Below are 25,708 nucleotides of genomic sequence, written 5' to 3' on the forward strand. Positions count from 1 at the left end.
TATAGTCCAAAAGTATCATTTGTCTGTTGCAATGATTCTTAGTCTTCAGTCCATGGATGTGGTCTGTGGATAGATTTCAGGCATAGATAGTGGACTTAGGAAAAAAATTTATCTTTATTTTTACCAATTGCTAACTGAAATTTAACAGTTTTTTCAGCTATTTAAAAACGTTGTTCTGAGGAGTCCATAGATTTCACCAGATTGCCAAAGAGGTCCATGATGCAAGACAGATTAAGAACCCATGGCCTGTAGAGGCATAGATTTGTATCTATTAGGCAAGTGTGTCTATTAGGAAAACTTGGGTTTGAATCACATTTCAGACACATTCTAGCTGTGAGACCTGGGATGAACCACTTAATGTTTCTGAGCCATCTGGAGGCACTATAGTATTGTGGATAGAAAGCTAGTCTCAAAATCATAAAGTCCTGAGTTCAAGTCTTTCCTCTGGCATGTGGCTATGTAACCCTGAGAACTCTCTAAAATTAGGTTGCAGAGGAGGTAGTAACCTGTCTAGTAGTGGCACTTTCCTCACTAGGTGTAGCCTACATGGACGGAAATTATTGGCTTGGTCCAACTCCCCTTTTTCTCAAATGGGAATAATAATAGCACCTACATCACAGAGTTGTTGTAAGGATCAAATGTACTAATGTATGTAAGGTGATTTGCGAACCTTAAAGACTGTATAAATGTGTACTGCTACTATGATTGCTCCCACAAAGTCATGCTTTTTCAGATTTGCATTCAGATTGGATGGAGGAAGTGGGAAGCCCTAGTGAGTAAGGCTAGAGACACTGAAACTAGAAGTAGCGGATGATGGGGGAAAAAGGTTCTGGAAAGGGCCTGGCATGGCGGCACTCTACTATGGTATGCCTTAACAGATGTTTGGCTCAGCCTTCAAAACTGATGCACATTAGAATTCCAGCAGTGGGTAACTCCTAGCAAGATCAGTTTCATAATCATATGATATGAATCATGATTCATAAAATCTTTCAAAGTTGTATCAGGCTTTGTCTACTTGAATGATGTAAAACATTTGGGTCCTCATCAGAGTTAGAAAACTGCCAAGATGCATGCGCAAACACAAATTTTTCCACCTAATTTTAGCTTTTTCAATTGGGTTAGCAATGATTATTTTTTATTTTTTCATATTGGTAGTCACTCATATTGGATCAGAAAAGTTTGAATTTTCTCCCTTGAGCCTCACTGGCTAAACCTAGCTGCTTTTTATAGTGTGTTATGGTGAATATGGTGCTAAACTAGAAGTTAAGACAAGATGAGTTCAAATCCTACCTGAGACACTTAGATTAGCTGAACGATTCTAGCAATACATTTAACCTTTATTAAGCTTTTTATTTTCTTTTCTGTAAAATGGGAAGAATTGTACCTATAGCACTGACTTCAAAGTTGTTGATAATCAAATGGAAAAAAAATATGTAAAGTGTTTTGCTAGATCTAATGTGCAAAAAAAGTGTTTTTATGGAAAGATCATTGTTCTCATCTTGTTCAATGGAGTTCAGATAGAAATCGTCCTGGTACAAGTCACTATACTCTTTATTTTTCTTTTATATTTAGTGTTCTGTGGATGAATACATAGTTAGATAAAATAACTATTTTTGTAGTCATTTTAGGAAGTATTAGGATGTAAATTCATTCCCTGCAGGCTCACTGAAAGCATTCTTGGTACAACTCCCTTAACAGATGAGATGATGGGGATGATAAGTACTCACACCATTCTCACATAAATTTGACTTTTTTCTGCTAAGTCTTTATATTTTGAAATCTTTTTGCATCAGGGAGCATGGAAGTTATGAGTATTTGGTACGACAATATCTATTACAAATATTATTCTTAAGTTTTTATAGATGATGGTACCTCCAAGGTAATTGTGGGCAATAGTTTGGTCCCTAATAACATTCCAGTTCCAGTACACTTAATTGGTAGAATTCTCAAGGATTTTTTGAAGTCTATATTTGTAACATGTGGATTTATCATCTGTCAGCCTCTGAAAGACAGCAACTTTTAAAAGTATAATTCTAATCACTATGTCATGTCTTGCTAGATATTTGATAAGTGCTAAATTCTGTAGCCTGCATGATACGTTACACAATTTCTATTGCTTCTTTTCATAATCTGCATTGGTTGCTAAATTGAAGCTTTTTTTGGCTTTGCTTACTAAGCTGAAGTTTTATTATTTTCCATATGCAAATATTCACAACTCAGTCATTTGTTGTATACTTTGTCGCTGATATGTTGTTGTATGAGTTCATGTGAATGTCGCTCAGATGGGGCTTTTGATTCCATTCTTGGACCCTAGCTATTTCATAGCTTCCATTCAGAGGTAAACTGCTTTCAGTTATGTTAGATAAGTGCAATGGAGTGTACATGTTATCTACTTATTTACTTTTCCTATCATTAGTGTCATTATCCTTGTCTTTTTCTCATTTTTATGATGGGATTCAGATAGAAATGACTGAAGAGCAAATCCCTTTTCTGCCAATATTTTCATATATTATCTTGCAGACTATTGCAAAGGTGAGTAAAATGCATTTTATAATGAAATAAGAATATAGAGATGTAAGTTCATCTTCTATAGACTCACTAAAAGCACCATTTGAATAACCCCAGCATCATACAGAATGATAGGAATGCCATGTTCTCACCTGGCTTGATTTTTTTTTCTACTAAGATTCCATATTTTGAATACTTTCCATTCCAAGTGGTTTGGGGGTTATAATCATGAAGACCTCTATCTAAAATATTGGTTTTTTTAAAATTTTCTAGATTAATATCAAGAAATTGTGGGTAATAATTCTGTCATGATGCTCCAGATCCATTACATTTTATTTGTTGTATTTCCAAAGTGGTTTTGGGGTTTGTATTTGTATTTGTTGTATTTTGGGGTTTGAATTTGTTGACTGTTATTGTTATTTATTTTTAAAGAAAAGCTTCTCATGTATAATTCTAACCATTTGATGGTGTTTTTCTAGGCATCTGGTAGATGCTAAATTTTTGCAACCTGCAGTGATATTTTGTACAGTTTCTACCACTTTATTATTATCTAGTATTCATCAATAAATACATTCAGCCTGGTGATCACCTGATCCTGAATTGCCATTACAAACTCTTATGTTTCCACAATAAAATCTGTACAACAGCAATGTGTTTAATGCTTCTTTGTTGACGTATTGTTAGGTTCATGTAGATGTTCCCCTTGGAGTACCTTTTGATTTCACTCTTAGGTCCTAACTGTTTCACAAGCTCCATCTGGAGATAAACTATTTTTGGTCACATTTGGCGCGTCTTGTGCCATATGAACCAGTGCCATATATCTGCTCTCAACTTTTACTATTGCTTGTGAAGTGAAGTCTGTTTGTTCTCAAAATATTTCTACAAACTTTTAACCTGTTTATCCTGTTCTCTGTGAACATCTATCAATCCTTTCTTCTTTTTGATGAAAAAGTATTACTGTTTCTATAGCCATATTGAGGCTTAGGTTTTGTTAACATTTTATGGTATTTTATTTGGACACTTTCTTGATTCATTGTCCATTTTACTATGTTCAGAGTATATATTACGAATGTTACTGTGTAAGTGTTAATTGCTTTATATGTATCATTTCCATTATGCCTTGACTTTAGGATGCCAGTCAATCTCTGAAAATACTAACCCTCAAACTTCTCCTTGTTGGCTTTGTGTTCAATCTATCTTTCCTAAAGGAGATAAAGTCAATTTGACTTTTGGGTTCAAGCAGAAAGCCTTCAATCTCTCTTCTTTCTTATTACAAATTACTAATTTTAAACTTATTAGATTCAAATGACATTTTTATATCACTGGAGAAAGTTTCCACAAGGTGAAATAACTGTTTAGTATGTTCTATGGAGAAATATAACTTGATGTCATGTCATATATGTAGTCAAGTGCAGATGTAATTCAGGGCTCAAGCTTGGAATATTTACATAATACTCTCCTAACTGATGGAGAGAATAATTACTTAACTCTACCTATCTGTATGAGGGACAAAGTTGGTGAGAGTTTGGAAGAGGAGAAAATTTTATCTTGCTTCCAGCTTTGAGGGAGAATACATGATTCCAGGCTCCCTTCAGGGAGAGATCACTGTAGAGAGGGAGAAAAAAAAAAACTTTAGGAAGCAGCACACATGTAGAGGGGCTGGCACCATGACTTTCCCTGATTGCCAGCTTTCCTCCCTAGAGACTTTGGGAATTTTCCTTGGATGATGGTGGGGTCTTTCTCTCAGTTCGACTGATATGTGTAATTCCCACTGGGGGAGCTCATTCAATCTGCATATTGCCTGGAATATTCTAATCTATATAATGTCTCTGAATTCTGTTTGCTATCTGCTTTGATTATGAAATTTATTTGCTATTCATTATTTGAGGTGGTCTTTTGGGTAACTAACATTTGGTGAAAAGGGAAAAGTCTTTAATTATAAGCTTAGCGCACTCCTTCCCTTTAAAGGGATAACAGCCAAGAGAGCATCTTGAAACTAAGAATAAAACCATTCTCCCTAGACTAGCAGTATTGGGGGTTATAGAGTAGATATAATTCTAGTCCAGTAACTCTTTTTCTGAGGGGAATAGAGTGGTTGACCTTGTGATCCCAATCTTCTGTCACACTTTAGCCCAGAGTCAAAGTCTTCTTCGAAGATGATAGGGGTTTGTCATATCTGACTCTTCATGACCACATTTGGAGTTTTCTTGGCAAAAGTATTGGAGTGGTTTGCCATTTCCTTCTCCAGCTCATTTTACAGATGAGGAATGGAGGCAAACAGGATTAAGTGACTTGTACATGATCACAGAGCTAGTGTGAGGCTGGATTTGAACTCATGAAGATGAGTCTTCCTGATCCAAGCCCAGTGCTCTATCCATTGCACCACCTACCTGCCACTTGAAGGTGTGTGTGTGTGGTGGGGGGGGCAGGGGAGAAGACAAAATTCCAGAGATATCTATTCATACCTCCCTATGAGCCACATTTAGACAAACCTATGTGGATATACACATTAGCTGTATGTACACAAACATACCTTATAATTAAAATGATGTTGTCATATGATTTTCCTTTTGACCTGAAAGCCATACTCATTTTTCTTTTAAAGTGATATAATGGATTTGGTATTAAGCAAAAATATAGCATTGATAATATTGTTTCCCTGGAAGATGTCATATATTATATCAATTGTTCTTGACTTTATTGCGTTGGTGATGTGTTTTAAATAGAGAATCATCTTCCTTTTGGACATCAAATACTCTAGCATTTTAACTAGGCTGGGATCTGTTTTATTTATTTTTATATTTTTTTCAGTACATGACTAAGCAGACAATTCTCTAAGACTGTAAGTTGCAAAGTAGGTGCCAATCTGTGTTGGCAGAAGAAGATCCTCACTGGTAGCTCCATATACTAATGACATCATAGGTCTGGTTTCTTCCTTCTCTCCTCCCACATACCAATGTCTCATCCTTAAGTGCAGAACTGAGTCAAAGGCTTGATGCTAAGTCAACAAAGGTGAAGAGCCTTTTGGGATGGCTTATTCAATAACCACTAAATTGATAATTGTTCTTTATTCTTAGGACATTTTGGCATACCCTTTTTGACCAATACATTTTTTCTTTTAAATACATGTACATATTTGAGTGAAACAAGTGAAAATGCTTTGTATAAAGTATGCAAACAACTAACTGACCTATTGAGGGGCCTCTGGTATTGTCTTTTGGTAATAAATATGTGATGCCTTCTATTAAGAGAATGGGAGAAGGATTGTATTGGAGAGGCAGTTTTTAAAGTGTTTTGCTAGTAATTTATGCATGACTAAAGTGCTTAAGCAAAAATTGTAAATCCTTAACTAAACTTGCTATTTTACAGTTTTGCAGATAGGCTAAAATTTCAGCAACTTTGATGTAACTATTCTGTTGTCCATTATCTTAATGGTATGTACATTTTTTTCCTCATTTGATCCAACTGGCATTTTCATTGTGTTAGACTCCTTTAGGCATATAGAAATTTTCCATTGTCCTTTTTTAAGGGTTATCTCTTCTCTATTTTTTTCTTTTCAAGCCTCTATATCAGAGTTTTTAAACTTTTTTCTTGTTTTGTGGACCCCCTTGGCATCTGGTGAAACCCAAGGACCCTTTCTCAGAATCATGCTTATTTTTTTTAAATTCATAATTGAAGGAAATGCATAATTCATTTATTTTATGAATATACAAATACAGGTTTTTTTCTCATCAAAATTCACAATGATCTGTGGACCCCAGGTTAAGAACCCCTGATCTATAATCTTTTGACTATGGATCTTTTGATTGATATGGATTTTTTGGGGGGAGGTGGTTATGCTGTTTTTACTCTTTATGTCACCTTAAACTTTTGGCTTTTACTTTCAAAAGCTGATTAAGGGTATCAAGCATTTCTGTTCCACTTTTTTTTAATCTGATTTTATTCCTCATGTTTCTTTTTTGTTGTTGTTGTCATAAAAACCTGTTTTAAAGTACTTTTTGCCAAACGTTGTGGGAGAATGTGCTCATTCATGTTAGTTACAGAAGATTTAATGTTCATGTCCACATGTGGCATGATCAGCAATTGAGTCCTTGTTTCAGCTTCCAGTAGCCTAGCTCCCAAAGATCATTCCTTTCTCATAGAGGCAGGTTCCCCAAGGAATGAACCCAGTCAAGTTTCATGTGTGGGTACAGAACAGGGAGTGGGTATGATAATCTCAGACCTTGTGGTGACTCTGCAATGGTGCCTCAAGGCTATACCTGCTTTGGTGGTCAGGGCCATCTGCACTGAAGCATTTCCAGCAGGTGGGTTATTTCTTATTTGTCCCACTATTATCTTGCCTTTCTGTGTTACCAGAGCACAAAAGAGTGCTGCTTGCTTCAATGCCCCCTTTTGTCAAAATGATTATCGTGACAATTCTGAGAAGGGCCAGCCTGCAGTCCTATGCTAACCCTTCTATTCCTTAGATTCTTAGGAATAATAGTTAATCACATTGGCCGAGGTGCTGACCTAATCAGTGGTATTGCCATGGACCAATTGGCTCACGTTTTTGTGCTCCTACCAAGCCTTTCCGGCTACTAGAGCAGCCTCAGGGGGCACAAAGTCCCCATCTCAACCAGTATTTCCTTACTTGGCTGTTCCCACCCACCTCTATGACATGGACAAAGGGTTGATTATTATTGTTACTGTTGTGGAACACTTGAAAATTAAATTGAACAACCCTCTCTCAACAATGTATGTGTGAACTAGCCAACTGGGAAGCAAACGCAAGCTTTTCAGTCATTTGCCCAGAAATAGGTAAAGGGACAGAAATTATGAAGCCTCAAGAAGAGGGTATTTTTTTCATCAGCAAATTAGGAGCACGAGTTTGTTTTTGTATTTCTACATAACAGCTCTCATGTCTATGAATAACACCATGTGATAAAGTGGATACTTTCTTCTTATCACTTTGCAGTTTTTAAAAGTTAGGCTGCAAGCATATGTTCATTTGCAGTATATTGCTACTGAGCAGCAGACTGGCTTTTCTTAGGCTTCTTCTGGCTAAAGGACACCAGCAGATGGTGTTCTTTGATTTTTGCATCGTCATTCACACGCAACATTTTTTTAAAGGTCAAACTTCTTCATCTGTAAAATGGCACTGGGTACTTTGGACAGGTCCCTTCCAGGTGGAGATGCTATGACTTGCTTCTCTTTCTGTTTCAACCCTATGTGACCTAATAATAATACCTCTATCCCTAAACTAAAGAAGATTAATAGATTCTGAAGTGGCAAATACACTTTGCTAGGTGCTTTAGCTCTAATTCTGATGTAAATAAACACAGAAGCTTCTCCAGCTCAGGTGTCTGTGTTTCTACTTTATATCTATCCATGTTGTCCTGGTTCTGGGGTAAGATTGCACACAGGGGTGCTTTTCTCTCCCCCTTCTCATCACTCTGCACTACCATGGCCAAGGGAATTCTTTCCAAAGACCAAATTCCTATCCTTTTCCCCACAGCAATTTTGGTCAGTGGGACACAATACCCCTTTCCCTTCCAAATATATGTCATACCTGTTTAGAAGTTTGTAAGCATAGCAAGAAAATAAAAGGGCAGGAAAACTGCTTCAAATTGCTTTTGCTATCCTAGGAAGATGTGTTGGGAAGGTCATGACTCAAGACTCTTTTTTTCACTTTCATGTAATTAGATTTTATTTAGGACAGTTCAGCTTCTATCATCTCCACCCTCTCTCTTTGTGTCTCTACTCTCTGAGGTCCATGGATATCAAAGAGGGGTATCTCAAGTACATTGTACCACACATACAATCCCTAATCCCAGGGTATGGTGCTAGGTTTAGAGAAGTCCCTGAGGAGTGGGAAAGGGGTTCTTATTTAAAGAATTGCCTTTTTTTGGTAAAGGACTCAGGTAAGGTTAAATAATCAGCTTTGCACATGAATAGGAGTAGGAAGAGGTAGATGGTAGGAGTAATCTAGGATTGAAGTGGAGTTTATCAATGTCTCCCTTAAGCTGTGGCACCTAGAACACAAGACATTTGATGAAATTTGATTAGGGTGGAGTATAGAGGGACTGTTGTCTCCCAACATAAAAGGCAACTTTTGAGTATGTTCAGTCATTTCAGTTGCATCTGACTCTTTGTCATCCTGTGGACCGTAGCACACATACCAGTGCCATCCACTGGGTTTTCTTGGCAAACAAAACAGAAGTTAAGGAACTTGCCCAGGGTCACACAGCTAGTGAGGGTCTGAGGCCAGATTTGAACTCAGGTCTTCCTGATTCCAGGCCAAATACTCTATCTACTGTGCCACACAGGTGTCCGGAAGCCCAGGTTCAAATCCAGCCTCAGCTATGTGATCTTGGGCAAGTCACTTAACTTCTGTTTGCTTTGATTTACTGGAGAAGGAAAGCCGTGGCATAAGAGAATTTTAGTACACCCACCATTTTGTCTGAGACAGCAGGTCAATAATTAGTGGAAGCATTTTGAACTTAGCTGAATCATCTAACTTTAGTTCTATTGCTATCTGGTCTTTTCTTGTTGGCTGTTTGCAGCATTCCATCTTGAGATAATGAGCTGTAGCTCAAGTATTTCCTGATATGTACATCTTCCCCTTTTGTTATCGGTTCTTTGATGTACAAACTTTTATCTTCCCATTTATCTACTATAAAATCCTAACCATAACCTTCTTGATGATATAATTGAAGACTATAAGAGTTTTGGAAATCCTACTGGGTCCCATTGATTATTTGGATATCATGAGCCTAAACTGAGCATATAATAAACCAGTTATTAAAATGTCTCTGTGTGTTGCTAACTATGATTAGCAGCTGTGCTTATCAATGCATCCCTGAATATTTTTAATACCAGAAGCAATATCTCTCTTACTTAGGCCCAAGACTGCATGAGCATTTTTGACTACCCCAGCACACTGATGATTTCTTGTAGTTCACTAAAATCCACAGATCTTTTTCTGGACAAACCACTATCACCTGTTCTACTGCTCATACGATGAACTACTGGGCAGTACCATATATGTCTTTTTCAAATCACAGAATCATGGAACTTTCAGAGTAGAAAGGAATGATAACGTTGGAAGAGACCTCAGAGTCAATCTAAAACAAACTTCCATCCCCATTTCACAGATGGAAAAACTGAAGTCCAAGGGTACAGAGGTGGTAAACATCAGAGACAATGCTCTTTCTACCATGCCAATGCTGTTAGATATGAGCGTACTCTAGAAGATGACTGAAAAAAAGTATTCTTTGTGAATGTGGCTTATCCAAAACTATTTTTTAATTTCATCTTTAGTTTTTATCTAACCTAAGCATTCTCAAGTGCCCCCCTCCCCCCTTACTGTATATTAGTATAGGTTCTGGAAATGCAATCCTATTTCAGTATTAACACCTGCTCTGGACTATTCCTTTAAACTGAACTCACACTCACAGGTTGGGTCCCCAGAAGGGGCCTACTATCCTGCATTCTAGGGGTAATCCTGTAGGTGATAACCCCTACTACTGCAGTTTATGAGCCCCCACTGACAATATGCTTCCTATTTAAAATCAGTTAGTAGGTTTTGTAAGCTTTAGTAAAGGCATTTGTTAAGACGCTACAGTAAGGACAGTAGGCATAAACCATTCCTCTTATAACTGTAGAGCTCATTCTCCCATGAATACAGACAAAGTCCATAAGAAGAATGAGTTCAAAGTTAGAGTGCAATGATGGTGAAGGTAGAAATGTGGGATACACATGTAGTAAAAGCACCTCATAATTTCTAGGAATGCGGAGCTTGAAAAGCCTTTCCCACTTCACAGCTCTCATTCAGGACCCCTTGGGGACACTATTTCTCCTGGGATATTGCTCACCTGGGTTCTTGGGGTATGTTCCTCCTTATATTTAACTGTTGATTAGCAGCTGTTTCTTACTCGGTGTGACTGTCTCTTTGTACCTGCATCTGTCTGGAGTGTATAAATGGGTCAGTTGCAGTGTTCCCTACAATTCCAGTAGATACAATGAGGGAGGGAGGAAATAAAATCCCATCTCCTCCTTTTTGTCCTCTGGCACTGGCACGTGCATTTCCTCCTACAGCTTCCTCAAACTCTCAAATCCAAATTCAAACTCAATGGCTGAGTGGCTAATTTCTTTATATAAGGACTCAACAAGTGTGACTGATTTTCTTAGTCAATCATTAGATGTTTCCTCTGTGGTGTCAGTTGCTTTCATCCTGTGACCAAGACCTATAATCTTCTCAAGGTGATTAAAGGAAGCTATTCACACATTGCAGTAGCAAAAGAAAAATCCCTAACACCTCCTCCATACGTAATGATTATATTCGGGACATTCTGTGGCTATTTCAACTGAGACGAGGACTCCTTCCCAAGCCAGAAAGGTAAATCTGCAGCTAAAAATATCATTCAGTGAATTAAAACAAAAGAAAACAAAAACAATGTTAAGAATGGCTTATCTATCCAATGCATGAACTATTTCTAGATGTTGACTATACTATGTTGACTATACCATGATCCATACACTGGTGTTGGTGATAATCTGTATTCCTAAATTTCCTCTATTGACATAAATCTTTGTCAGTTGATGGTATTGCAAAATCACTTGTAACTATGTTTAGTTTTTCACCAGATTGTTGATTTAGTCAACATTCTTGTGAACTTTTCTGTTTGGAGAAGTGTGTTTGTTGAATGTTTGTGACACTGAGCTCAAAACTAGACCAGAAAAAATTTCATAGCAATATTCAACATCTTATTCTCAAATCTCACTGAGCACTTTCTTTTCTAACTCTCTAATGCATTTATCTCAGCAGTGTGCTGCAGCAGCTCAAACTAGCTAGTGAAAGTCCATTGTTAAATTTTTTACTGTGAGCATTTATACCTCATTGTTGATGTCTCAACATTTTTCAGTTGTGTCCGACTCTTTGTAACCCCATTTGGAGTTTTCTTGGCAAAGATGCTGGAATGGTTTGCCATTTCCTCCTCCAGTTCATTTTACAGATGAGGAAACTGAGACAAATAGGATTAAGTGACAAACCCAGGGTCACACAGGTAGTATCTGAGACTAGTCCTCTTGACTTCAGAACCACATTCTATTCACTGTGCCACCAACTGCCACCTCAAAAAATTGGCAAATATCACAAATCAAGACTTAATTTATTATTTTGTTGGTTGTTTAGATGTAAAGAAGTAATGAAGAAAATGTTAATAATTCATATTAAGCTTCAAATGTTATTCTGCATTTTTCCAGAGAGATGATTGTTAGTGATTTACTAACACACCTTTACTTATTATGAAATATTGAAGTTTCTTTGTTGATACTTTACCTTCTGAGCAGACCGCAGGCTCTGTGAGGGCAGAGATATTATTGTATCCAGACTGTGTCTCCTCCAGATAGCAGCTCAGTACTTTCATAGATTTTTCAGCTGAAAAAGACCTCTGAGGTTATCTAGGACAACTCTCTCATCTTATATATGGGGAAAGTGAAATTCTGGAATGTTTAGTGATTGACCCAATGTCACAAAGCTGGTAAGTGATAGAATTTGAACCCAAGTCTTCTGACTCACCATAAATGCTAAAGAAAATTTGTTAGATCGTTTTGTATTATGTTACATATACTACGAATGAATTTCTTATTATAGCAAGTAGAGCCTTTAATCTACAGTCATTTGCTAGCAAATTGAACTCAAAGACATTTTTGGACAAATGCTCTGGAAAAGAGATGAAAATCAAGCTTTGAAGACTGAATTCTGGAGGCAGTCCCCAAGGTGCACAGAGATGACTTTATTTGGGGAACTAGTTAAAATCAACTGTTAATATGAATTATTGCCTGCTAGTAACAATTAAGGCTTTCCCTCAAGTTCTCTGCTGGTACCTCATTATGGTATGGAGGTGGCCATGAGTTCTTTTTAATGATATGCTAGTGGAGAGAAAATTATGGAAGGTCTTATGGAACAGGAAAAGCTTTAAATAGATTCTGTGGATGGGTCTGTGTGTCAATTGTATCAAGGCCAGTCTCGTTAAGTTCCTGGAGGCTCACCACAAGAAGCTTACCCACCAGGGGATGACTCTTTTGGGCCACAGCATCTCCTGAAAACATCCACTAATCCATAACAAAAATGGCTAACACTTTTAGAGTGCTCTAAGTTTTGCAAAGCAATCTACAAATGTTATCTTATTTCATTCTCAGAGAATCCCACAGGTGCTATTATCTTCATGTTACAGATGAAGAAAATGAGGTATTACACAGATAGCATCTTGAGGTTGGATTTGAACTCAGGTCTTTCTAAATCTACTGTGCCACCTAGTGGCTTAATGGAGGGTTTATGAATTGTGTGAGTGGAAGAAATACCAACACTGATGAAATCACAGATCTTTGAAGTGTTGACATAATAACTAAGCACAGAACGCACTTTCCCAATGTCTCCCAGAAGGTTCTTTTACAAAGAAAAGCAGGATGCACTCAGTGAATGCTACCACATCATCATTTCTTTGTCAACCCCCAGACTGGAGGAGAACTCCTAAAGCCCACAGCTTGGAAATGAGAGCATCCCTGACAATTTGTTCAAGTAAATTTTACGAATTAGTTCCCAAATTGTCCAAGTTCCTCTTCCTAAGAACCAAATTTCTAGAAGGAGGAGGAGGAGGAGAAGAAGAAAAAAGAAAGAAAGAAAGAAAGAAAGAAAGAAAGAAAGAAAGAAAGAAAGAGAATGAGAAAAGAAAGAAGGAAAGAAAGAAAGGAAGAAAGAAAAAGGAAAGGAAAGAAAAAAATTAATTAGTCCACTCTATTAGCTACCTTCAAGGCTGACTTATACAGATATTAACTTTAAGTCTGAATTTAGAAACTCTTGATGCTTTTTCTTACATTGCTAACAATTCCCCACCAACCTTCCTAAGACCCATAGATCTGGATTTAGAAGAAATTTCAGAGACCATCCAGTCCAACCCCCTATGTGATTTTCTCAAGGGAGGAAGCGTCAGAAGTGGGATTTAAACCCAGGTCCTCTGACTCCACAGCCAGCATGCCATCCATACTATCTTGTTGTTGTTGTTTTTTAGACAATTGGGGTTAAGTGACTTGCCCAGGGTCACACAGCTAGTAAGTATCAAGTATTTGGTCTGAGGTCAGGATTTGAACTCAGGTCCTCCTGACTTCAGGGCCAGTGCTCTATCCATTGTGCCAACTAGCTTCCCCCATATTACCTTGTTACAAAATAATGTAAGGACAGACCAGTGCTAGCCCAGAGGCAGGGATACCTCTCTCACCAAAGGGCCTCAGCTCTTGGCTGCAGCACACCCGGCAGGTTCGGGACCAGGGGAACTTGGCCTTTAAAGAGGCGGTAAAGCTTTTTTCTTTGTCTCCTGTTCTTTATGGCTCCCACTCTGGAATCCCAGGGACAAATCACTCAAATCTTAATTCTGGATCAAGTCTAGGGTTTCTCCCAGTAGAGATTAGAAAGATACTCAATATTTTGTGCAAGTCTTTCCATTTTTTTCTATGCTCATTGAGCTCATCATTTCTTATAGCACAGTAGTATTCCATCACAATCACATACCATTTCCCACTTGATGGGCATTTCTAGTTCTTTGTCACCATGAAGAGAGCTGCTATAATGAAGAGTGAAAAGAGCAGAACCAAGAGAACATTGTATATAGTAGCGGCAATATTATTTTAAGAATGAATTTGAATAAGTAATTTTAACTATTATAGACATCCAAATTAACTATAAATGATAATGAATAACTACAATGATGATGAAAGACATGTTGGAGAACTTGGCAATGTGACTGCTGACAAATATGGTGTGGCAAAAGTGTCTATCAAAGATCATCCAATTGAACTTGCAGGACCAATATCTATCATTGGCCATACTATGGTGGTCCATGAGAAATCTGATGACTTGGGCAAAGGGGGAAATGTAGAGAGTGAAAAGATGGGAAATGCTGGACCTTGCCTAGCCTGTGAAATAATTGGGGTTGCTAAGTAAATCATTTTCCTAGGATATAGCTCAGGTACCTAGGAACATAAAGATGTGAATGATTACATGTAGAAACATACTTGGCAAGACCATTAAACACTAATCTTAACTCAAAGCTTGTGTGAAACTTTAATTGCTTTGTTCAGATGTCTCCAATGCAGATTTGCATGAAATTTCTTACCATCTATGATTAAAATGCAGCAGTGACTGCGAAAAAAAAAAGATATGAAGAAAGATGTTATCTGCATCCAGAGGAAGAACTAATAAAAGTATTATAGAATAATTATATGCATGTATGTATATATACACACATATACATATATATACACACATATACATATCTACATACATATTTGTATCTAATGGTAGACATCTCTAGGGTGGGAGAGGGAGCAGGGAAGAAAAAAAGAAATTTATATGATAACTTTATTATATATTTAAAAGGAATAGGCAAGTTGTACATAATAGATTTGCAGGTTCATGTGCAATCATCTTTTTTATTGTGCTGTGCGATAGAAGCATGGAAATACTTGTTTTACTCCATAAATTAAAAATAAATAAATGTAAAAAAGGCACTCAATGTGCAAAGGGCAGGAGAGTGTCAAATAAAACACAACTATTTCCTCTACACAAAAGATTTCTAAGGGCTCATTGACAAAGTTTTAAAACATAAATTGTGTTGTTGTTTAGTCATTTCTGATTTTATGACCCCACTTGGGGTTTTCTTGGTAAAGATACTGGAGTGCTTTGCCATTTCCTTCTCTAGTCCATTTTACAGATGAGAAAACTGAGGCAAATGGGATTAAGTAACTTGCCCAGGGTCCTACAGCTAGTACGTGTCTGAGTCTAGATTTGAACTCATGAATATAAATCTTCCTGACTCCAGGCATTCTATCCACTATGCCGCCTAACTGCCCCTAAAACATAAATAGTATCCCACAACTCCTATCCTATTCTCCTGGAAGGTTGGTGCTTAAAACTTTAAATCATGAAATATTTTGTGGGATGAATGAATAGTAATGTAACCTTAATCTTGGTGGCCCACTGTTGGAACAATTCCCTCAAAGTCCATATCTTCTGGCAAGCCATGGCATGACCTGGGCCCATTCTCCTGGCAGTAGAAATATTCAACTCAAAGAGCATCATAGTAACCTGAACCTCTCAGTGCTTAGAAGTCTTGATTCCATGGCTAGAAAATCTCCACTTCAAGACTACCATTTGGTCACTTATACTTTGGAAAAAAACACAAGGCAGAAGAGGTAGAGAGGGCCTTGAGATCCAGGTTTGGGCTCACCCAGACAGCACATGTGTGTTACGCCATGTGCGAGCAGATGTCACAGTTCTGGAGCGAAGAGGAATCCTACCCTAAGAAATGCAAATGAGTGGCTCACAAAACTCCCATATACTTAGTAGAAGGGAAGGGAGAGCTCCAGAAGGTGGAATCACTCCTCTTAAACTCTATCAAATAGCCACTCTTCGCTGTATTAGGATAGGCGGAGCCCTGGGATTATTGGCCGTCACCATAGTTTCTGGTCCTGTTTTCTTGTTTCTGTTTTACTATAGCTTTCTTTCCTTCTTTTCTCCTCTCCCCCTCCAAAGGCATTTAAAGTTAACCAGCTCTTTCCACATTTTTGATTTAGAACACGTTCTTTAGCAGTTGGCATTCTTGATTTGATATCCTAATTAATCTCATTATCAGGAGCACTGCCACCTCCAGTTTTTTCAAATGAATCAATAACACTCATTTTAAGTGCTGTGAGAATTAAAGGTAAATGGAAAATTAACTCCATGGTATTCTCAGAGCTAAGATGCTTTAGTTTCAATTTCAACTCTGAGTACAGTGGAAGTGCTGAGATGCCCTGAGCTCACTTGGCAACCTCAGCAAATGCCTTAAAAGGCAACTGGAATAAGAGCTCATGGGATGCTGCTTTTTGGCACTAATATTAACTACGGACATCAATATCACAGAGGCTACTGTGTATGTGTGTGTGTGTGTTTACATACAAAATGGATTGAGATATTTATATGTGTATAATATATACAAAATGCATGTGTAATAGAGTGTGCATATATGATATATATAGAATATAGAATATATGCATATATAATGTTATATACATATATAGACCTATAATATAAATATATATTATATATATATATATATAATTTATATGTATATATAGCTATCCTTATAGATATAGATCTTTCTAAGGGCTCATTGACAAAGTTTTAAAATATAAATTGTGTTGTTGTTCAGTCATTTCTGATTTTATGACCCCACTTGGGGTTTTCTTGGCAAAGATACTGGAGTGCTTTGCCATTTCCTTCTCTAGTCCATTTTACAGATGAGGAAACTGAGGCATTGACAAAGTACTAGATCAGGCATGGGCTTAAGACCTCCCTCCCATTCTAGCAGGAAATCCTTTGCTTTTTGGATTCAAATTATTTGTTCTCTCCATTCCAAATTATCTTCCACTCAGCTGCCAAAATGATTTTCTTTAAGCACAGATCTAATCATGTCACTCCTCAACTCAGTTAACTCCAATGCTTCCTTATTAGATTTAGAATAAAATATATATTCTTTTGTTTGGCTTTTAAAGGTCTTCAAAACCTGGCCCCACCCTTTCCAGACTCATTACACTTTACTCGTTCCCAAGCTTTACAGCCCAGACAATGGTCCTTCCTTTCATCCCTCACACATACTCTCCATTGCCCTTCTCTGTGCTTTGACACAGGCCATTCTTAATTGCTAGAATGTACTCTCTCCTCACCTCAATCTGGAAGAATCCCTTAGCTCCAGTATCGCCCTTGACACAAAGTGTGGCCTGGGCCCACAACTGATGATACCCTTCCTTCCTCCTTAAAGACTTCGTATTCATTTCATATTTTTTTCTCAATCGACAGTCAACAGGAGTGTATTACGTGCCTACTTTGTGCCAAACACTGAGGTAGGTGCTGGATAGAGTAGTACAAAGAATGAATTAATCTGATCTTGAAAGGTGCCTCCATTCTAATGGGGAAGACAAGAAGGATGTGCACAATTATATGCAATTAGAAATTATATATACTATACAATTGCCATATATAATTATATGTAATATATTGTATATTATATATAATTGTACATTAGATACAATTATATAATGGACTATAATTGCATATTATAGATAATTATACATATTTTATATTATACATAATTTAAAATATAGAGAATAAATACAAATAAATACAAAGTAGTTAAATATAAGATAGTTTTGAAGGGAGAGCACCAGTAGTTGGGGGAATCAGGAAAGGCTTCATGAAGAAGATTGTATACACATTTTGTTTTTAAGGAAAAGAAACATTCTATCATGTGGAGTTCAGGAAAGACTTCTTTTCTGGCATGGGGTATGACCCAGTACAAAGGTTTGGAGATGGGAGATGTAGCATCATGAGTGAAGAACAGAGAAAAAGCCAGGTTGGCTGGATCAAAAAGCATAGGAGGAGTATGAGACAATAAGGAATATGAATACAATGAGACTATAAAGAAAGTTTAGGAGTAGGTTGTGAAGGTAGAGTTTATATTTTCCCCTAGAAGCACTAGGGAGGCATAGGAGTTGATTGAGTAGGGGAGTGACATGGTAAGATATATGCCTAAGGAAAGTGAGATTTGGGACAGGGAGATCAATTAGGAACCTTTTACAATAACAAAGATAAGAGGTAAAAATAAAGAAACAAACAAACAAATAAATAAAAATAAAGATAAGAGGTGATGATGAGGGCCCAAATTAACATGGTAATTATGTTAAGTAGAAAAAAAGGAAGGAGGGAATAAATGTAAGAGATACTGTGGAGATAGAAATAGCAAAATTTGGTAAATGATTGGATGTGGCATATGGGAGAATGAGGAGTGCAAGATAATACTGACGTTACAAATCCAGAAGATTTGAAAGGTGATGGTGCTTTTAACAGAAATAGGAAACCTTGGAAGAGGGGAGATTTGAGGGAACAGATGAGTTCTGGTTGGGCGTGTTGAATTTGTGATGATTGAGATGATTGAGATTGAAATCTTCTTGGGAGGATGGGAGGAGATGGAATTAAACGTGTGTGTAGAAGGGTTGGCCTTGACAAGGTGGAACAACTCTTTGCTAAAGACTGGGCTGGGGGAAAGGAGGAGAGATTGGGGATTGATATCAAAGGGGTTTTGAGATGACGAAAAAGTGAGAAAAGAGAGTTCACATTGAATGGTCTAGCTTCTCTCAGCAAAATGAAAGGCAAGGTCCTTGGCTGAGAGTGGAGTAGAGGAAAATGTGTGTGTGTGTGTGTGTGTGTGTGTGTGTGTGTGTGTGTGTGTGGGGCACAGTGGGAGCTTGAGGAAGGAAGAGAAGTTTTGGAAGAGCTTCTGTAAGAAAGGAATTAGGGAGTCAATTATAGAGGAATAAGAGGCCTGTGCTACAGTGAGGGCCCAGTTAAAGTTGGATAATTTTAATTTATAATGTATCCATTTAACACAATAGAAAGACTTGCTTCATTTTTTTCATCTGCCTCTAAATAGGAGAAGAAGAAACAGATGGTTAGAATAAGATAGGGCTGAGATTTTGCAAAATATTTGAGGCAATAGGACAAGAGGATGAGGGATTTGAGAATAGAAGATAGTAGAGAGTTGAAAACGCTAACCTTATAATTGAGATTGGAAAAGGAGGAAAATTAAATCAGACTGGGGATAATGGCCTGAGAAAGTATGGAGGGATAAGAGTACATTTGACAAAAATAAACTTGAAACAGGATTCAGTAATTGAACTTATGACTGCTATTATAATCTATTGGGAGGGCAATAAGGTTGAATGATAGGAGGTTATGGTTAGATAGAAGAATGTCAGGATGTCTAATTAAGGAAAGAGAACACTTGTGGTTAATAGTGAGATCAAGTGCACGACCATCCATATGTGTGACTCAAGTAGAGTGTAGCAGTCATTCTGAGATTTAAAAAGGCTGAGGAAGTGAGAGGTTAGGGAATGAGTCCCCTAATGTTGCAGTCACCTAATATAGGGTTATGCACTGGGGAATTGAGGAAGGATGATGATCCAGTGCTGAACTCTTTGGGTAAGGAAGGAGAATGACTTAGGGGCCAGTACACAAGAGCCCCATGATTTGCATTGGGGCAGGAGGGAATTTTGATTGAGTGGACTTCAAAGGTTGCTAAGTGATAGAGTTTGTGGTGGGATAGTAGTTTCCTGATGCATCTTCATTCACCCTGGTATAGCTTTCTCCCCTCACCCCCAACTTCCTTTGGTCCCAGGTTCCCTAGAGGTTTCCTTAGTGAAGCTTCCTCTTTCCCCTGCTCCCCATGAAACCTGATTGATCCCAGCTTTTCTGTATTTGGAGAAGTGAAGCCCAATATAGAAAAAAATTCCAGTGGGTGAAAAATCACACAGGCAAAAAGGACAAATTTGAAGAGGAAAGGAATGCCTTAGGCTTAGGGAGCAACAGTTCCTCTGATTGGTCCAGGACACAAGGAGAGTCTCAGAGGAGTGCAGTAGGTTGTAGAGAAATTTGGTTCTACTGATGAAGAGGACCCTAAAGTGGACTATTAGGGAGTTCTGGGGGAACAGGGGAAGGGTTGAAGTCAGGGAAAGGGTCCTCTTTGGTAGCCATAGAGTGGAAGTCAAGGGGGACAGCTGTATGCATGAGGGAGCTGTGTGCATGAAAGGATGTCCTCTCACACCTTAGGGAGGCATGGGACCTAGGTGACCCATGGGAGATCCAAAAGGGGGTCTTCAGGGTGGCATTCTCACAGGAGGGGGGCCAGGATGAGGCATTCCTGGTGTTGATTGTGAAGGAGGCTGTCCTGTTGGGTCTGAAGGCCTTGCACAAGGATGTCCCAAGCCATGGAGACCATGGTGAGTGAACTGCATCTGAGACATACCAGGACAAGGCATTCTACCTGGTGGGAATGGATGCGGATGTGAGTGTCCATGTCCAAGACGTCCAGCTCCAGGGGTTCCTGCTGATGGAGGGCCATGGGCTCTAACCACAAGAGGCTAGGTGGGGGAGGTGTGGCTGGGGGTATTCCTAGAGGAAGGGCTCCAGGAGGTGGCACTGGAGGTGGGAATGAGCCTGACAGGGGCATTCCTGGTGGAGGAAGCCCAGATCCCAAGGAAGGCACAACAGGATTAGGGGCAGAAAGGGGAGGTAGTACATCGGAAAATAGCTGATGTGGCCAATCTGCCTGAGACAACGGGTTCTGTGCTGCCAGAATGCTCAGCTGCAGAACTATAGTGTTAGAGTTCTTCTTGAAGGCATAAGATACTGTAATAGGTCAATTATACAGGTTTTGCCCATTTGTGGTTTCAATTGCTCCATCAGAGACATCGAATGAGGTAAAATTAATAAAGGCATAGCCCTTGGAGTTGTTTGTGTCAGGGTCCCACATAATCTTGGGATTCTGCAAGATTACTGAAAGGTTCTATAGGTATCATAGAGCAGCTTCTCATCAATCTCAGGATCTATGTTTCCTATGAAAATATTGCCCTCAAATCTAGGCTCTTGTTGTGAGCTGATGTTTTGTTCACTTGCATTCCCATACAGTTTGATCTCATGTTCATAATCTTAGTGGCATAGTCAGCATCTTCTTCACTCAGGAATTCCACAAATTTGCAACCTTGATGCTGACCTATGACTCTGTCCTTGGGTATGTAGGTGCTGACCACAGGCCCAGCCTGAAGAAAGAGCTCCCATCGGATTGACTCACTGACCATCCAGGCCCCTGATGTAAAAAGTGATATCCTGATCTGTTTGGAGATGAGGTCTGCGGCTATACTGAATGCACTCCTGCCATTTTGTTCCAGGTGATCTTCAGAATCTTCCTAAGACAATTCAAATGGAAATGATTCAGTTTTTTGGCATGACACTGGTAGACTCTCCAGGTTTCAAAGGCATAGAATGAGGTCAGCAACAACAGCTCTATCGACCTTCAGTTTGGTAGGCAGCCTAATACCGCTTTTCTCCCACACTGGCTTATTGTAAGTGCTATATAAATGCTTGTTTCATCTCCCCACTCCTCCCCCCCATTGTTAAAATCTTCTGAGAAACTGATACTTAAACCTCCTAAGAACATAAAGCAGTTTGTGATATTGCTCATTAGACATTTCACCTCAGGTGATGCACTCATGGGACCCAGGAACTCTGGATCTCTCAAACTTAGGAGCTGAACTCCAATCCTGGAATCTACTTCAAGGTATCTCAAAATGCCCACTTGATCACCTATTCAAGAAAGGAAACACAAAATGAAAAAGGCATCTGGGCACAAGACTCACTTAGTTGATTCTATGTGGGAGCAATGTTAGGATGAAGAAAAAGAGTACATTCTATCATTGCCTTGGAGAAGTCTAAAGATAGAAAACTATTTGCCTCCTAGAAGCTGAAGCAAGAAAGCCTGAATAGGATACTATTTTTCTTTTTAAAAGGAATCAAAACAATATATAGTCACGTGAAAAAAAGTGCTCTAAATCATTACTGATTAGAGAAACGCAAATTAAAGGAACCTTGAAAGAACATTTTACACCTATCAGATTGGCTAAAATGACAGAAGGGGAAAGCAACAAATGTTAGAGGGGATGTGGGAAAATTGGGATCACTAATTGATTGTTGGCGGATTGTGAACTATCCAACTATTTTGGAGAACAATCTGGAATTTTGCCCAAAGAGTTATTAAATTACCTATACCCTTTGGTCCAGCAATACCATTACTAGGTCTGCTTCCCAAAATGATTAGAGAAAAAGGAAAAGAATCTATATGTTCTAAAATATTTATAGTAGTTCTCTTTGTGGTGGCAAAGAATTGTAAATTACAAGAATATCTGTCAATTGGGGAATGGCTGAAAAAATTGTGGTTTGTGATTGTGATAGAATACTGTGCTATGAGGAATGATGAGCTCAATGATCTTAGAAAAACATGGATAGGCTTGCACAAAATAATGAAGAGCAAAATGAACAGAACCAAGAGAACATTGCCTACAGTAATGATGATATTGTTTTAAGACCATTTTGAGTGAACAAGTAATTCATAAAATACTTAAATTAACTACAAAGAACATGTGAAGGAAGATGCTATCTGCATCCAGAGAAAGAACTGATATATAGAAGTATCTATAGAATGATTTTACGTATAAATATATATACATACATACATACATACATACATACATACTTGTGCGTAATGCTTGCCATCTCTAGCGCAGCGGACAAGGAAGAAAAAAGTTATATGGTAACTTTGTAATTTTTTAAAAGGAATAGCAAGTTGTACATAATAGATTTGCAGTTTCATGTACAGTCATCTTTTCTTTTATTCTACTATGTTATGAAAATATTTGTTTTATTTCTTAAGTTCAGAATAAAATCAAGAAAATTTAAAAAAAAAAAGAAAAGATGTGGCAATTGCTTGAATATGTGGGTTGAATGCATCAAGGATTTTGTCCAGTTTGCAAACTTGGATGACTTAAAGGATGGGATGAGTTTGACAGATATAAAAAAATTGGGGGGGAAAGGTGGGTGTTGGGAGTATATGAAAAGAGAGATGAGATGTAGATTTCAACCCATTCACCCTGCTTATCCTATGCAACTCACTTCATCCTGTTCATAACATAAACAGGGTTCACCCTCACTGGTCGCTGGCCCATGTACAAAGCCTTCCCTTTGAGAGGCACCTGTCCGGTGGGCGCACTACAAAGGAGTGGATTTTTTCAATGGTACCTGCACAGTTGTTGCTGTGAGAGCCTAGATATTGGTTAGCTACAGCTACCCTAGGGGGCTGATACTTGACATGAAAAGGGCAAGGATGGAAGCTTACTTAGGAGTGAGGGAGTGTGGGGCTAAAATGGATGAAAGGTAGTGTTGGAGGTTATGTTGGAGATAAGCCCCACAATAAGCCATAGTAGAGAAAATAGCATGTCCTCCATCTCTCCACCCCCTATATGGTTGATTGCATACTCCATGGGGTCATTCCATGGCCCCAGTTAGGAGACAGCTGATTTAAAGGACTAACTTCAAAACAATGTTGAGCATGATAAGTGCCATAAGAAAGGTACAAACCAGGTGCTATAGGGGTTAGAAGAGGGAGAAGAGATTATGTTCAGCTTGTTGGGATGAGGGAAGAATTTATGAGGAATGTCAGATTTTATCTGGTCCTAGAAGGATAAGTAAGCTTTCAATAGATGGAGATGGAGAGATAAGGTAAACAACCTTTCTGAGACAGGGAGCATTGTGAATAGAGGTGAAGCATGCAAGTAGGAAAATATTCTGCTTACATTCAGGGAACGGTGAGTTATTCCTCCTAGAGCACCCTGACTGGAAGTTAGAATATCTCAAGGAGAGGAGTAGGAGACAAACCAGGAAAGGAAGAATGTTAGTAATTTACTTCTGCTATCATTAAGTCCTATTGTGCTATACATTAAGTACTGATCATTGAAATCTCCATGTTAAGCCCGCTAAATGACAAAGGCACAGGAGAGAAGAGCATTCTGGATATTTTGCTTTTATTCAGTCATTTCAATTGTGTCCAACTCTTCATGACTCCTTTTTGGGGTTTTCTTGGCAGAGATACTGGAATGCTTTGCCATTTCCTTCTCTAGCTCATTTTACAGAAACTGAGGCAAACAGAGTTAAGTGACTTGCCTAGGATCACACAGCTAGGAAGTGTCTGAGGTCAGATTTGAACTCAGGTCTTCCTGAGTTCATGTCAAGTATCAGCCCCCTAGGGAAGCTGTAGCCTAACCAATATCTAGGCTCTCACAGCAACAACTGTGCAGGTACCATTGAAAAAATCCACTCCTTTGTAGTGTGCCCACCAGACAGGTGCCTCTCAAGGGGAAGGCTTTGTACATGGGCCAGCGACCAGTGAGGGTGAACCCTGTTTATGTTATGAACAGGATGAAGTGAGTTGCATAGGATAAGCAGGGTGAATGGGTTGAAATCTACATCTCATCTCTCTTTTCATATACTCCCAACACCCACCTTTCCCCCCCAATTTTTTTATATCTGTCAAACTCATCCCATCCTTTAAGTCATCCAAGTTTGCAAACTGGACAAAATCCTTGATGCATTCAACCCACATATTCAAGCAATTGCCACATCTTTTCTTTTTTTTTTAAATTTTCTTGATTTTATTCTGAACTTAAGAAATAAAACAAATATTTTCGTAACATAGGGTTAGGGTTAGAGCACAATTAGGGTTAGGGTTAGGGTTAGGGTTTTATTCCATTGTGCCACCTAGCTGCTTCATTTGTGCTGTTAGAGACAGTGAAAAAGCAATGGGTCTGGAGTGTCATATGAGAGGAACAGAAAGTAGTCCAATATAGCTGGATTGCAGAGTGAGCAGAGGAAAGAAAAGTGTAGGTTGCAAAGGATTTTAAAGGTCAAACAGAGGCTTTTATATTTGATCATGGAGGTAATGGGGAGCCAGCGAAATTTGTTGAACAAGGTAGTGAGGAGTGACACAGTCAGACATGTGCTTTAGGAAAATCACTTTGGCAACTGAACGGAGTATCTAAAACCCCATCTAAGACACTTATTTCCAGCTTCTGCCAGTGCTTGAGGTGGGGTTAGTGGAAGAGCAATAATCTTTCCACATAACAAATAGTTTGATTCTGCTTTGGAGCAGGTACATACACATTGCTTCAGATGTCTCCTCCTACTTGTCCTTCATGCTCTTGCTTCAAGTTACTTCTTCCTCTCATCTCCTTTTTTCTTATCCCTATTTCCCTCTTCCCAGTTCCTTCTTTCTTCCAAAGTGACCATTAAGAGTGTGGAGAAGATTTAAGTTGGAGATGAAGAAAAACTTAGTAGATTCTTTTTATATCTTTTACCAGACTATACTTCCTGCTCCATCAATCATAGAATTAACTAGATGATAAGACATGTTTGTGGCTGGAGCCAACTGTCAAGTAACATGACAGGGACTACTGACATGAAATTGGTTCTCAAATATTGCTGAGGAAGTGATCACGTTGATTGAAGTTACTGGTTGCCATCTTCCTATTTTAATTAATTGTCTTTGCAAATAGATACCAAGATAATTTTTTTTTCTATAGTGCTTAAATATTGAAAGCTCTGTTAAAGCCCACTAAACTTTGGTATGCTGGGAAAAAGCCCTGATCACCCCACCCTTGTTATAGCTCTGTCAATATTTTTATCCAAAGATGGTCTCCCACTGCATCCAGTCCTCCTGATCTATATCTTGCCACTGGACCCAGA

At 38.5% G+C, this 25,708-nt stretch overlaps 1 protein-coding gene and 1 pseudogene across 1 annotated transcript in view; both read right to left on the reverse strand.

The window, feature by feature from the left end:
• Window positions 1-15,800, reverse strand: part of DNMT3L (DNA methyltransferase 3 like) — a 166,834-nt gene extending 151,034 nt beyond the window's left edge. Inside the window, exons 1-2 of the mRNA XM_020995934.2 lie at window positions 15,796-15,800; window positions 13,767-13,883 (exon numbers count right to left, since the gene is read on the reverse strand). Coding sequence (XP_020851593.1) covers window positions 13,767-13,883; window positions 15,796-15,800 — 122 coding nt within the window. The remainder of the gene's footprint in view (window positions 1-13,766; window positions 13,884-15,795) is intronic.
• Window positions 15,801-20,084: 4,284 nt separating this feature from the next.
• The window catches only part of LOC110214844 (splicing factor 3B subunit 4-like), a 45,372-nt pseudogene continuing 39,748 nt past the window's right edge, over window positions 20,085-25,708 (reverse strand).

The sequence above is a fragment of the Phascolarctos cinereus genome, unplaced genomic scaffold (genome assembly GCF_003287225.1).
Source record: "Phascolarctos cinereus isolate Bilbo 61053 unplaced genomic scaffold, phaCin_HiC Scaffold_726;HRSCAF=1367, whole genome shotgun sequence".
Lineage (NCBI taxonomy): Eukaryota > Metazoa > Chordata > Mammalia > Diprotodontia > Phascolarctidae > Phascolarctos > Phascolarctos cinereus.